This window comes from Elephantulus edwardii, unplaced genomic scaffold (assembly GCF_000299155.1).
Source record: "Elephantulus edwardii isolate Elephantulus edwardi_28Jun2011 unplaced genomic scaffold, EleEdw1.0 scaffold00092, whole genome shotgun sequence".
Taxonomy (NCBI): domain Eukaryota; kingdom Metazoa; phylum Chordata; class Mammalia; order Macroscelidea; family Macroscelididae; genus Elephantulus; species Elephantulus edwardii.
This window is the reverse complement of record NW_006399842.1, coordinates 3,400,871-3,413,736: the sequence shown is the minus strand read 5'-3', so window position 1 is coordinate 3,413,736 and position 12,866 is coordinate 3,400,871. Positions and strand designations below refer to the sequence as shown.

The window sequence follows — 12,866 nt, the reverse complement described above, 5'->3', positions numbered from 1 at the left end:
ACACATGAGTAATTGATGGTCTCATCCTCCATCAGCACCTGGCTTGGTTTTCATTGCTGATATTGAACCTCTCCAATAATCCTTTCCACAGATGTAGTTAATCTGATTCCTGTCCAGTCCATCTGGTGAGGTTCAAGTGTAAAGACACCTTTTGTGGTAATGGTTTGTTTTTTTAAAAAAATGTATTTGTAAGAAATAAATCGCTGAGCATACAAAATTCAATCATTAAATGTCCAGCCTCATTTTTATCACCAAGACCATACTTTTCAACTACCATTCCTTCCTCCTTAGAGTATGGGGGGAAAAAAATGAAAGTAAGGCTAAAGAAGTATGATCAGAGCGGAGGAGACGCCTACCAGATCACACAGACCCTCAGTTACCTAACTTACAAGAGTTAGGTGTCTCTGAGGGATTTTAGGTAGGTAGATGGCATTTTCAAGTAATCACTCTAACAGCAATGAGAAAGACCGTTTGAAAGGAACAAGGGTGACTGCAGGGGACTGTTTAGCCTTTACTTAACACAGTGAATAGCTAGAAGGTGGAGCAAACAAAGGCTGAGCTGAATTTTCCCAACCTACCCTTAACAGGTGGAAGCAGGAACGGCATCCACTTCCAAAATGGCTTGCCTCCGTAAACTCTATGTACGAACAGTGCTCAGGCTGTTCATTCATAGGGTTGCTATGAGTCGTCTACGACTCGACGGCATTAAACAACAACAAACACCCTTGACAGAGCTCTGGATTATCAGACATTGGCTTAACAATAAATATAGAAATAAGATTCACTGGGTGACTGCTGTTCCTTGCATACAGCACAAATATTACCTTAAAAGGAGTGGAGGTACCTGAACTCTGAGCCTATTCCAGAGACAGAAGAGAAATATAACTGCCAGCTAAGGAAACAAAGGTGGATGGAGCCTCAAAGTTCAGCCAGCCACTTGCCCTGGACTCACTCACCCAAACCCCTTGCAGTCTAGAGGGCGGAAAACATAATGAAAATATCTCCTAACTGAAAAAGAAGGCATACAGCTTCAATTCAAGACCACCAGTAAAGTGTTAAGAGTGGGCTTCCCTTCCCCTTCATCTCAATATCCCTGTTCAGCATGAAGCAGCCAACGAGTCTACACCTCTATCCCAAATGGGAAACTCACAAATGAAAAAAGACAACCTCTTTTGTAAAAATAAAATACAATAATAAGTACATAATCACCATTGGACTATGCCCACCATTACCCTTTTTCCAGTCCCCATTGGATCTTTCTCATTTACTCCACCCACTCCCTCTACCTATTAAATTGTTCAACCCTGTGATTTCACTCCTACCCATCCTCACCCTTTGGCTCTCACCACTTACACTCTTAGATATTTATGCATGATGTTTTACAATTTAAAAAAACATATTAAGGGAGAAAAGAAAAAATTTAAAAAAAAACAAGAAGAAGGGGTAGGGAAAAGGAGGTACATAGGATTTAAGCAGTTATATCCCCAAAATCACATTTAACACCAACTTTAGACTCTGTATCTATTCATTCATTAAGGGGTAGATAAGTATTCTCACTTCGATTTTACAAATGAAAACAAGATGGCACAGTCAGACTAGAGTTCAAGTCTCTGTGACTCAAAAACCTTGCACCCAAAACATGACCACCTCGAGAGATTCTGAGACATGGATTGGTATTTCTCTAATTAGAAACCTGGTTATCCAAAGGAGAACAATTTTTTGTTTATTTTTAAAGACTTAGTTGTAAAATTCTCCAATGGCTCTACCACTTTCTAGCCAAGGTACTATCCCCTTCCCAAATGTCACCTCTCACACGTATAAACAGATTAAAGCCATGGTGAGCTGAGGCAGGGCAGGTGAAGTGCACGTGATTGATGCAGAGTGTGTGTGCCTCTATAGCTGCAGATTCCAGTCAAGTTTTTAGCAGACCTGGCTTATTCTGTTGGGGTTCAGTGGTGCAAAAGGGAAAAATGCTTCAGAGAGCAGTATTAGGGATGCTGATTTGTGTTAGCATTAAGGAACCTCTTCTAACCCTGAAATGGGCAACAATGGCCTGGAACTCTGTGGAACAGGCACAAACAACTAAAAGAGAAGCCATATAAAGAACAGGGAACTGATGAGCAAATGTCAAAGCTAACCTGTAGAGTACAGGCTTTCTTAAGAAATGTAATTAGATCTAAATTTTTAAACATCACAAGGTACAGAATTTACATTTTGGGCTTTAGCTGACAGTGTGAAAAATGTGAGGACCAGATCTTGCATGGGAGCAATCCACGGAGCTTAGGAGGTCCGTTGGCTCAGAGGGGAGCTCACATCCCATCAAAGCTGACTGCGCTTTCCCCTGGCACACTTCACCCAAATACATGCCTGCGTTGTCCACAGAGAGAACTACATTTGGGGGGGAGGGGGATTTAAGCTCTAAATTTTTAAAATTTAAAGCTTTTAAATTTTTGAAAACCTTAAAAGATAACTACTTAAAATATACAGAGCAGGATTCTAATGTGTAGAGAATCTTTCATTTCTCAAGCTCCAACTCTGGTCACATGACACTCTAATAAGATAACCAGATTAGTCACTGGGTATGTCCCCTAAGACAGAGTCACCAGGTCCAAGAGTAGCTAGAATGTAATAAGGTACCTTCACCTAAATAGTTATCTTGCCAACTATGACCAGCTAGAGTACCCAAGAGGGCTCAAATCATATTAGGTGCGAGAGACTGGAGATGGGTTAGCTTCTCTAAGCTCATCAACAGAATACTTCAATAGTTTTTTTTTTAACAGGAAAAATGTCTACTAGGCTCAGTCTACTAATGAATAAGAAATATTAGCATTCATAGCTTTTGCCAAGCCTCTTGAGTAGGAATTCTCAGCTGTAAATCTCCAACATGTGCTGGAAGAGATGAAAAATTATATTGAATGCACATCATTTTTTTCTTAATCCTCACAGTAACTGAAAAAGAGAAACAGAGGCACAGAGAAATGAGGGAAAAGTCTTTCTGACTCTGAAGCCTCTAATGATAGGGTAGGAAGACTGAAAAAGGAGAAGTATTGCTCCTAAAGGATTCATTTTTTTACAAAAATTTACAAATATGCTTAATGTTTCTCCTTTCGTGTAAGGAAAAGAACTTCCATTATTTTCTCAAATAGGAATGACCCCAAGAAGGTATAATGAAAAAAAAAAAAAAATAGAGTTCAAACTCAACATACAAACAGCAGAGTTACAGCTACAACAGTACTTCTTAAGCTGTTGTATAAACAGACGAGATAGCTCTGATTTTCCCTGGCAGTTTGACAGCCCCTTGTGGAGGCCCCAGGAATAACTCTCAAAGAAAGCTATCTCCCTAAACCCTTTCTATGTAATGGGATTGCATGAGGCTTTGCTGACATTCCCTCACAAACACTACCATGCAGCCTAATTACTGAACTGCATGACTGGCAAGGCCCCTTTCAAGCTTTTTGAGAAGCTCTCTCAGGTAAATGACACTGCACTTACATTTAAATCAATTTAGCAAAATGAGTTTGTCCTCCTCTCAAGTCAGAAAGAGAAAACAATACCCAGTATGTACCTGGATTCTAGTAACAAAGTGGCCTTTTCATTAAAGAAAGGGCCAAGCAGGTGCATCAGCTCTCCTCCCTCGGGGCGCTGGTCTCCAGGGCAGTCAGGTTTGAGGGTTCCATCGTAGTCTAAAATATTGGAGTCCATGTGCCATAAGTATCCATTTTTACAGCCTCCTTTGAAAGAATCTTCCATAATCTGCGAGAAGAAGTATGTGGTCAAACCATGGGGGCGCACTGGGGATGGGGTGTCAAGAAGGTCTATGGAAGGTACAGAAAGGACGGAGGTGGTGAATAAGTGAGCCAAGTGTAAGTGGGTGGAGACCCAGAGTTTGAGACAAAAAGATCAAGAAGGTGGAAGAAGAGAGAAGGGAGAGCGACCCAGGCACACAGGCTCACATGCAATCACCCGAAGGCAGGGGGGAGCATAAAGATGATTATGTCTCTTGTGATCCTCAATTTCCTGGCCTCTAAAATGGGAATAGTTAACGTTCACCCCCGCAAGGTGTCTTGACTTGCTACAAGGCACACTGGGTAGGCATTTCCCCACCCCACAACTCCTTGTAAATTCTTTGCAGGGAGCCTAAGGAAATATATCATTAACAGTGCTTTATTTGGACATTTATTATACATTGCAATTTACTCTCCTTTTTATATATCAAAAAGTAGACTTTCTCTTTACAAATGCATCCTAATTAACATGACTTTGATTTGTTTCAAAAGGTGGAGAGTTCCTAATTCCCAGGAAGACGTTTATTTATGAATCCACCTTCCCGGATCACTGAGGGTCTCACAGGAGTGGAAGCAAGGAAGAATCTAGTTAAAACCTGTGCTGGGCATGTCTTGAGGTGTTGCAATTAACATTCTTTCTCCCCAAAGCTATAAATTTCCTCCACTCTCTATAAATAACTCCTCTTGACTTCATTACTGCTGGTGATACATACACTAACCATCACGACTCTCCACACTTGTAAAACGATGAAGATTTTGAAATGGAAGACAGGACCCACACAAATGAGCTGTTATTTATAGGGTCTTGTTTGCCAATCTAGTTCTTAAACCCATCAAAGAAGCAATCTTCAAAGAAGGAAAAGTCTAGAGTATAATAATAAAAGTAGTAATTCTTACTATTTTAAACATTACAATACTACTAACAAAGAAGTATTATTATCCCCACTGATGCGGTAAATTCATCACATATAGTAGACTGACTGAAACCCAGGCGTATTTGACTCCAAGGCCCCTATTTAATTGTATTGGCCCCCAAAACTATCTACATTTTAGTGGTCTTTTATTCATGACTCCATGCATTTTAATACCACACAAAGCTACAAATGGCAAATCTGTAACTTCCTATCTCCCATCAGATTCTGGTTCAGTCAACTTTGGAGATGGTTTGCTCTGAATCTCAATGTAACCAGAGGAAGGTTCTAGATGGACAGGCAGAGGGAAGATTCTCACAAGGCTCAGAATTCACTGAGCTAGGTTCCAGATGGCCTTGATAAGGGGAGCCTGGTTCTGTCATTAGTTTTTTAAATTATAATAAAAATGATAAGGGAGCTCACAGCTGTCCCAAGACAAGAGCTCTTATCTTAGGTCTATTTCTGACTCACTGTAATGGGGATAAATCACCTCCCTTCACAGATCATGGTTCCTTACACATGAAATGAATGGGCTGGAGTAGATCTCTAAAAATCTGGACAGTCCAGTAGCAGATACTTGTTCTTCTCCTATAACCACATTTTTTATTTTCTTCACAGCATATACCAAAATTTGCAAGTGTATGTTTGCTTTCATCACGCCTAAGTGGCTTTCTCACTGAGTTGGTGACTCCTAGGAGGGAGAGACACAGCCTTCCGCTTTTCACCAGCACACGGCCGCCACGCAACATGCGCACCACAAACACACAGCCCTCTAAATTCAGGCAAGTCTGAGAGAAGGCGTTTGAGACTGGGCAAGCGGGCATGGACTAGGGAGTTAACTATCCATTTCATACCTCATTGCTCTGCTGCAGATGTTGGTCACTAAGAACATTCTTCTTGTCGTCTTCTCCTCTTTGGTCTGCATTCTCTTGGCTAGCCAGAAGCTACATGGTGCATGCAATGGTGTGAAAATGCAACCCAAAAAAGTGTGCAGAATGAATAAGTATGAATAAATCAGTGAGGTCTTCTTTTAAAAGAAAAAAAAAATGCACAACAAAAACCAAATAGCGGGGGGGGGGGGGGGGGAATGCCAAAGCCATGAAATAAAAATTAACCAAAGTTAGAATTGTTAATTCAGGCAAATCACACACAGCTGCCTGAGATCAAGTATAATTTAAAGACAGATTCCCCAAGAAACTGCCAAAGCCATTTCGCCCGAGCCAGCCCTTGCATGGCCTTCTCTGATCTGCTTTAAATTGAATATGCCAACTGTTATGTGCAGCCATTCCTGCTTTTGCTAAATTCACTTTCAGATTATATAAAAGTAACAAGATTTTTGAAAATAGCTATTGATGGAATTGAAAATACCAAATAGCGAGAAAGCAGTAAATGAAATTTATGGTGTGCTCAATTTATGCATCACTTCTCCTATTTAGTATAGCACATAAAACCTCTTTTCTGACTCAGACATCTGAGATGGACTGCCCCAACAACACAGTCATTTTGCTGACAAAAGTCCTCACACTAATGGGCAGAGTATCAAGCTTGCCTGATAACTGTGCTCTTGGAAACGAAGGAGGGTGATTTATAAAGGTGACATAAATTCCTAATACTTTAAAGAAGTGTAAATCCCAAAGCTTCAGCACACTGCATTCAGTAGAGAAGACAGTGCAGAGTTCTCAAGATAGCAGAAGCTCAGTTAGCTATCTGAGAGAGTGAAATTTCCAGTTAGGGGGTCCCTTGGATTAATCAAGTTAAAAATGGGAAGAAAGGGGAACAGGCTGAGGGAAGAAAACCTGAGTCAAAGTTCTTTCAAAAGTCTACCAAACTTCAAGTGCTGAAATCACTAACAGGGAGGGGTCACTTACTAGGCATGTTTTGGAAGAAGGAAAAATTTTTTTTAGAAAAGCAAACTATTATTCTTTGTAATAAAAGTTTTTCTTTATAGAAATAACCTGGAGTCAGAATATTCAACCCAACCACATTCACATATGCAATCCAGATCAATCAGAACTGAGGGTTAAAAAAAAACCAAAAATAACAGATCTTGCTCTACTAGCATTTAGGCACTGAACAACTGCTTAATACTTGAAAGCCAGTATAGCTGTAATTTGCTGCTGCTAAGCACAGTAACTACATGAAGCAAAGATCAAACTACTGCCAGCCCAGCCCTCTGACACCTTCACAAGCCTGCTACGCTCAAGCCCAGTGCTGTGGCCACCTGTGTGCTGAGTGCCTGCCAACCTAGAGAGCTCACCTTCCAACACCACGTTGAACCATATTCGGTTCTGACTTATATTGTTTCATTAGCTAACTTTCTGAAGCGGATCACCAAGCCTTTCTTCCGAGTCTATCTCAGTCTGGAAGTTTCGTTAAGCACTACACCATAAATGGTCCTGTTGGTAACATGCAGTCCCTGACTTAGAATATATTTGAGTTGCAACACAAATCACATGCAAGCTATATGTTTTAGAGAAGTTTTTGGTACATTTTATAATTAGTAATATTGACTACATATAATGTGACAGCATATAATTTGCTGATGTTCTATTTTTATTCTATTTTTTTCTGACATTATATTTTTAGATGTTCACTTGTAGATGAATGCTATGATTTACTGTTAAAAATACTACCATATATCAAGCTACGAAAACGAAAAAAGAAAACAGGAATGTGAGTTACATAAGAAATTACTTACAACAGCATCATTGGAACAGAACTTCTTCAGCAGTCAGAGACTACCCACTTAGCATAATTGGTCACTAGCCTCTATTCTCTACTTCACTTTAATCGTAGTCTATACACTCACATCAGCCTAATCTGAAATAGTGATGGCTTAGATTTCAGCATTATAGCAACATGCAAGACATTATAGTATGACAAATCAATAAAGAGAGGCTGTTGTTATGTGCCATTGAGGCAGAATTGACTCCTACCTGGCCATCCAGCAAATTTTCAGAGGCTGTACGGTGCATAGAAGGAGACTGTCCACCTATTTCCCAAAGAGCGGCTGGTGGATTTGAACCACTTGCTTCTAGGTTGGCAGCTCCCTTGTAAGGATACTTGTTATGTGCTGTCAAATTGCCTGCAATTCATATTGACCCTATGTACAACAGCTCTGAAGCCTGCACTGTCCTCAGCCAGTCTCACTGACTCCAACACACCTACCCCCATCGCCCCAGTTATTGTATCAATCCATCTCGTCCACAGTCTTCCTTTCCTGAGCTGCCCCTCCACTCTTCCAAGCAGGATGTCCTTCTCCAAGGACGGTTCTCTCCTGGCTAAAGTATGTGACATGGAGCTTCAAAATCCTAGCCTCCAAAGAGAAACTTGGTTTCACCTTCTCCAAAACAGACCTATTTGTTTTCTTGGCAGTCCAGGGTATGTTCAAGACTTTTCTCCAATACCACAACTCGAAGGCATCGATTGATTCTTCTTTCATCATCCCTTTGTCACTGTCCAGCTAGTTGATGCATAGCAAGTAACTGTGAAGACCATGGCCTGGATTGAGCTCACTTTAGTCTCTAGATTGACATCATTGCTTCTCAGCATTCTGGAGAGGTCCCTGACGGCAGATTTTCCCAGTGCAATTCATCTTTTGATTTCCCAGTTACTGGTGCCAAGAGTATTGATTGTGGAGCCAAGCAAGCTATAATTGTTAACTATTTCAATCTCCTCTCCATCTATCATGGTGGATACGAGATATATAAAAATATATTCACTAAGACATCCATCTAAGTTTATAAATATGTAAAGATATCTAAACTTCAAGTACTTCTTCTTCTCAATAGTAAAATTTTCTCACGTGATGTAGAATCAATGAGAACTAACATTATAGAAGTATAAAATGTTAAGCCATTTTGGAAAATGTATCAGCATTTTTTTTTTACCAGCAATTTTTTTATAAAATTACTCAATCACCTCTCAAGTCTATTCTCTTAAATATTTGTGGTTGTTGTTGCTGACGGTCTTCGAGTTGAGAATGGCTCACAGCAACCCTATGAACAAAAATCCTGAAGCCCCTTTACAACTACAGACATTTATCACAGTTCATAGAGTTTCTGGAGGCATGTTGTTTAGGGAGTGGATGCCATCCCGCTTCCAAACTTGTCATAGTTATACTGTTGTTATGTGCTGCTGAGTCACCTGCGACATATAGCAGCAACTCTATGTACAGCAGCTCTGAACCCTTCCGACACACCAACCTCAATTGCCCCAGTTACTGTATTAATCCATGTCATTCGGGGTCTTCCTCTCCTGCACTGTCTGTCCACCTTTCCAAGCATAATGTTCTTCTCCAGGGATGGGTCTCTCCTGGTTACATGCCCAGAGTATGGGAGGCAGAGCTTCAAAAGCCTAGCCTCCAAGGAGAGACTTGGTTTCACCCTCTCCAAGACAGACCGATTATTTTCTTGGCAGTCCATGATATGTTCAAGACTCTTCTCCAGCACCACAACTTGAAGGCATTTACCAAGTATAATAAAACAAATCAAAATCAAATTACGGTTACCCATGGTGGACAGTGGTTGGTGGAGCTCCCAGTTTAAGACAGATTTGGAAGCAGGAGTGGCATCTACTTCCTAAACATGCCTCTGGATACTCTATGAATTTTGATAAATGACAATAATTACAGAAAAGCTTCAGTCCTTTTTTTCTTACACGGTCGACTCATAGGGTCGCTATGAGTCATGTTCAATTTGATGGCAAACAACAAAAACAACAATAAAATAAACAGCTAACAAATTGTAGAATACTACTTGGCAGTATAAAGGAACAAATTACTAGCTCAAATACATTAAACTGTATGCAAGGAATTTTATGTAAAGGAATGCATACTATATGATCTATGTATATACAGATCTAATACAGGCAAGATTAGTCCATGATGGAGGAAAATTAGAAGAGTAAGAGTAGCTTTGACCCTATATAGGGTCACATGGACTCTTGATAAATGTTTGCACTACACAGGTAAAAGTTAGCCAATGTACCCTGAGCAAACTATTGTCAACAAATGTCATTCCAATTTGTTGAAATGTTAAAAGCACAAGGTTTTTTTAGCATTTCTAGATTCACAATCATGTCATTATTCAATACACTCAAATAATCATCTTTCTCTTTACCCTACCTGATTTGGTCAAAATTAAGGACTGGTCAAGAAAGTACATGTATGGGCACTATGTCAAGATGGTTAATTTAATTTTCAAAGGCTTAGAACAAGATGTTAAAAAAGTCTATGAGACTCTGTAACTGGTATAAATACATAACATTTACATATAAATTAGTCTCTATAACTGCATTTGTTCCATCAGAGTATTCACCATACCTTATGCTTCTTGGAATTACCGACTAGAGAGTGAGGTCACTAAAGACAGGACCAGGTTTTAAAACCAGTGTACAAGAAGCTGCACTGCAATCCCAGAGGTACATGGTTTGAATCCACCAGATGCTCTGCTGGAGAAGAAGGGGCAATCTCCTCCTGTACCAATCAGATCCGATTTGATGGTACACACACAAATAATAAAAAATTTTAAAAAAACAAACAAACCAGTGTGGTGGTCAATCAATCACTGCTGGAAGACTTTTCCACTATGAGAGCTGGAAGCCAAAGATTTTCACAATTACCTGTAGCCTTGTTACACAAGGATTACTTCCTGGGATAAATGAAAACACATCTTTTGAGAGCTTGTTAGATTATCAGACTTCACTCCAGGCTCACTGAAACACAATCTACATTCCCAGGAAATTCACATGAACATTAAACTTTAGAGGTGCAACCTTACTAGCACAGAGCACAGAGTGCAGGCAGAAACAGGATCATGGTTACAACATGGAACTTACTAAAATAATAATCTAAATATAGTCCTATTTTCTATGCCAGGCACTGTGCTGATGACATTATAAATCATAATTTATAACAATTTAAAAAGTCAAATTATTAAAAAAGTTTCTCCTTTAAATGAGAATTATCTGGTCTGACAAATCAAATTTTATTCTGTTGCTATTATCAAAGTATCTTAAAAGCATCTTCTACTTTTCTTGTCACTGTTTATGGTTTACTTGGTGTTTTAGTTGGTATAATACAGCTACAATGTTTATATGTAGATCTTTACATTATGCATGACATTATGAGAGTTGCATTATACATTACTCTGATATAGTACACAAAATAAGATCCTTTAGAATAATAATGTACAAGATATGTAATATTGGATTTGTACATTAGAGCACAGAACGTGACTGAAAAAACCAACTTGTACTAGACCAAAGTTATCTAACACAGAGTAAACATTCTAGTTTGAAGGGCAGCTGCAGCATGTGTAACATTGGCAGTGGTGTCTGAGTCGTGGTGGAATTCTTTTATACTAACCAGTTTAGAACTGCACAAGGTAAGTACCACCATCAGGACATAGCTGTAGGGTTTTATGGACCATTCCTATGTCTACCTTTAGAAAACGGATATTTTTCCTATATCGTATTTTACTGCTTTAATCACAGACTGGATAAAAAGGACAACATGTACAACCCCAACTAAAATAGTTTTGTAGCCTAGACAACGAAATGGTACAACAGAAGACTTTAAAACTACAATTCTTTTTGGATTCCCCAGAGTGTATCTGCACTCTTCTTCAAATGGGCCTCTTCCTCAGGAGTCAGCATCACCTTCACAATGTCTGAGATTCCATTCTTCCCCAAGATGCAAGGAACACTAAGAAAGACATCTTCTTTAATTCCATAAAGACCCTTAATCATGGTGGAAATTGGATGTACCTGCCTAAGATTCTTCATTATATTTTCTGTCAGATCTGCCACAGACAGTCCAATGGCCCAGGAGGTATAGCCTTTCAGTTTGATCACCTCATAGGCACTGTCAACCTCTTTCTTACATAGGCATGTGAACCTCTTTCCACTGCTCCTTATCTGAATCAGCACCTAATTCAAGACGCAGATTTTTCAGAGACACCAGTCACATTCACCCCACTCCATACAGCCACACTAGAGTCTCCGTGCTCTCCAAGGACCCAGCCATGACAGTCAATGCGTGAACTCCCAGCCTCTCCCCCATTAGGTAACAGAACCTCGCTGAATCCAGATTGCATCCACTGCCAATAACACTGTTTTTGGGAAAACCACTGATCTTTCAAGCTACACAGGTAAGGAAATCCACTGGATTAGAAACAACAAGCAGCTTGCCGTTTGGGCTGTACTTTACAACATCAGGAATGATGAATTTAAAGATGTTCACATTACGCTGGACCAAAGTGAGATGGCTTTCCCCTTGATGCTGATGTACTCCCACTGTGATAATAACCAGCTTGGAATTTGCAGTTACGTTGTAGTCTTTGCCAGACACAATTTTTGGTGTTCTAAGGAAAAGGCTGCCATGTTGGAGACCCATCATCTCTCCCTTTAATTTGTCTTCCATGACATCAACAAGTGCAAGTTCATCTGCCAAGTCCTTCATTAAAATACTGATGGCACAGGCCCTGCCAACAGCATCAATCCCAACAACTATAATCTTATTCGGGGTGGGGGGTGGGGAGGGTGTCTGTTTTTCTTTAAGAAGATTCTGAATCAGCTGATCCTTGAGAGTAGCCATACCAGATTTGGATGAAGAAGGAACCGGGAATGCATGTCAGGCGGGTTTAGTGGCGCAAGGCAGGGAAATTCTGACTCGGCAGCTACTCAGCTTCGAGATCACATTTTCTACTCCTATCATGTTTTTTTTCATTATTGCACATTTTCTTCCCCCACTCCCAGCCCACCCCTTGGAACAACGCATCCCTTGTTCCAGATTGTCATACACATAATGCTTAATCATATATTTATTTTTTTCTGTTCTTCCTCTCATTTAATCTAATGCAGTATTCATTATCTCTTTTCTCATTGCCTTCCCAACCCCCCTCCCATGTCTATCTTATTTTATAAAAGAGGTGTTATGCAGTATTTGTCCTTTTGTGATTGAGGTATTTCATTTGGCATAATGTCCTCCAGAATTCCCCATGTTATGTCATGTCATGTTTTACAAGTTCATTGTTTCTCAATATTCCATTGTGTGAATAAATCATAGTTTTTCTATCCACCTATTTGTTGATGGACACCTAGGTTGCTTCCATCTCTTTGCTATTGTGAATAGCACAGCAAAAAAGCATGGGTATGCATAAATCTGTTT

The 12,866-nt window shown here is 39.8% G+C and overlaps 1 protein-coding gene and 1 pseudogene across 1 annotated transcript in view; both read right to left on the bottom strand.

The window, feature by feature from the left end:
• The window catches only part of CDK5RAP2 (CDK5 regulatory subunit associated protein 2), a 252,415-nt gene that overhangs the window by 95,256 nt on the left and 144,293 nt on the right, over positions 1-12,866 (bottom strand). Inside the window, exons 19-20 of the mRNA XM_006890751.1 lie at positions 5,551-5,640; positions 3,566-3,753 (exon numbers count right to left, since the gene is read on the bottom strand). Coding sequence (XP_006890813.1) covers positions 3,566-3,753; positions 5,551-5,640 — 278 coding nt within the window. The remainder of the gene's footprint in view (positions 1-3,565; positions 3,754-5,550; positions 5,641-12,866) is intronic.
• LOC102862290 lies at positions 11,279-12,293 on the bottom strand (annotated as a pseudogene).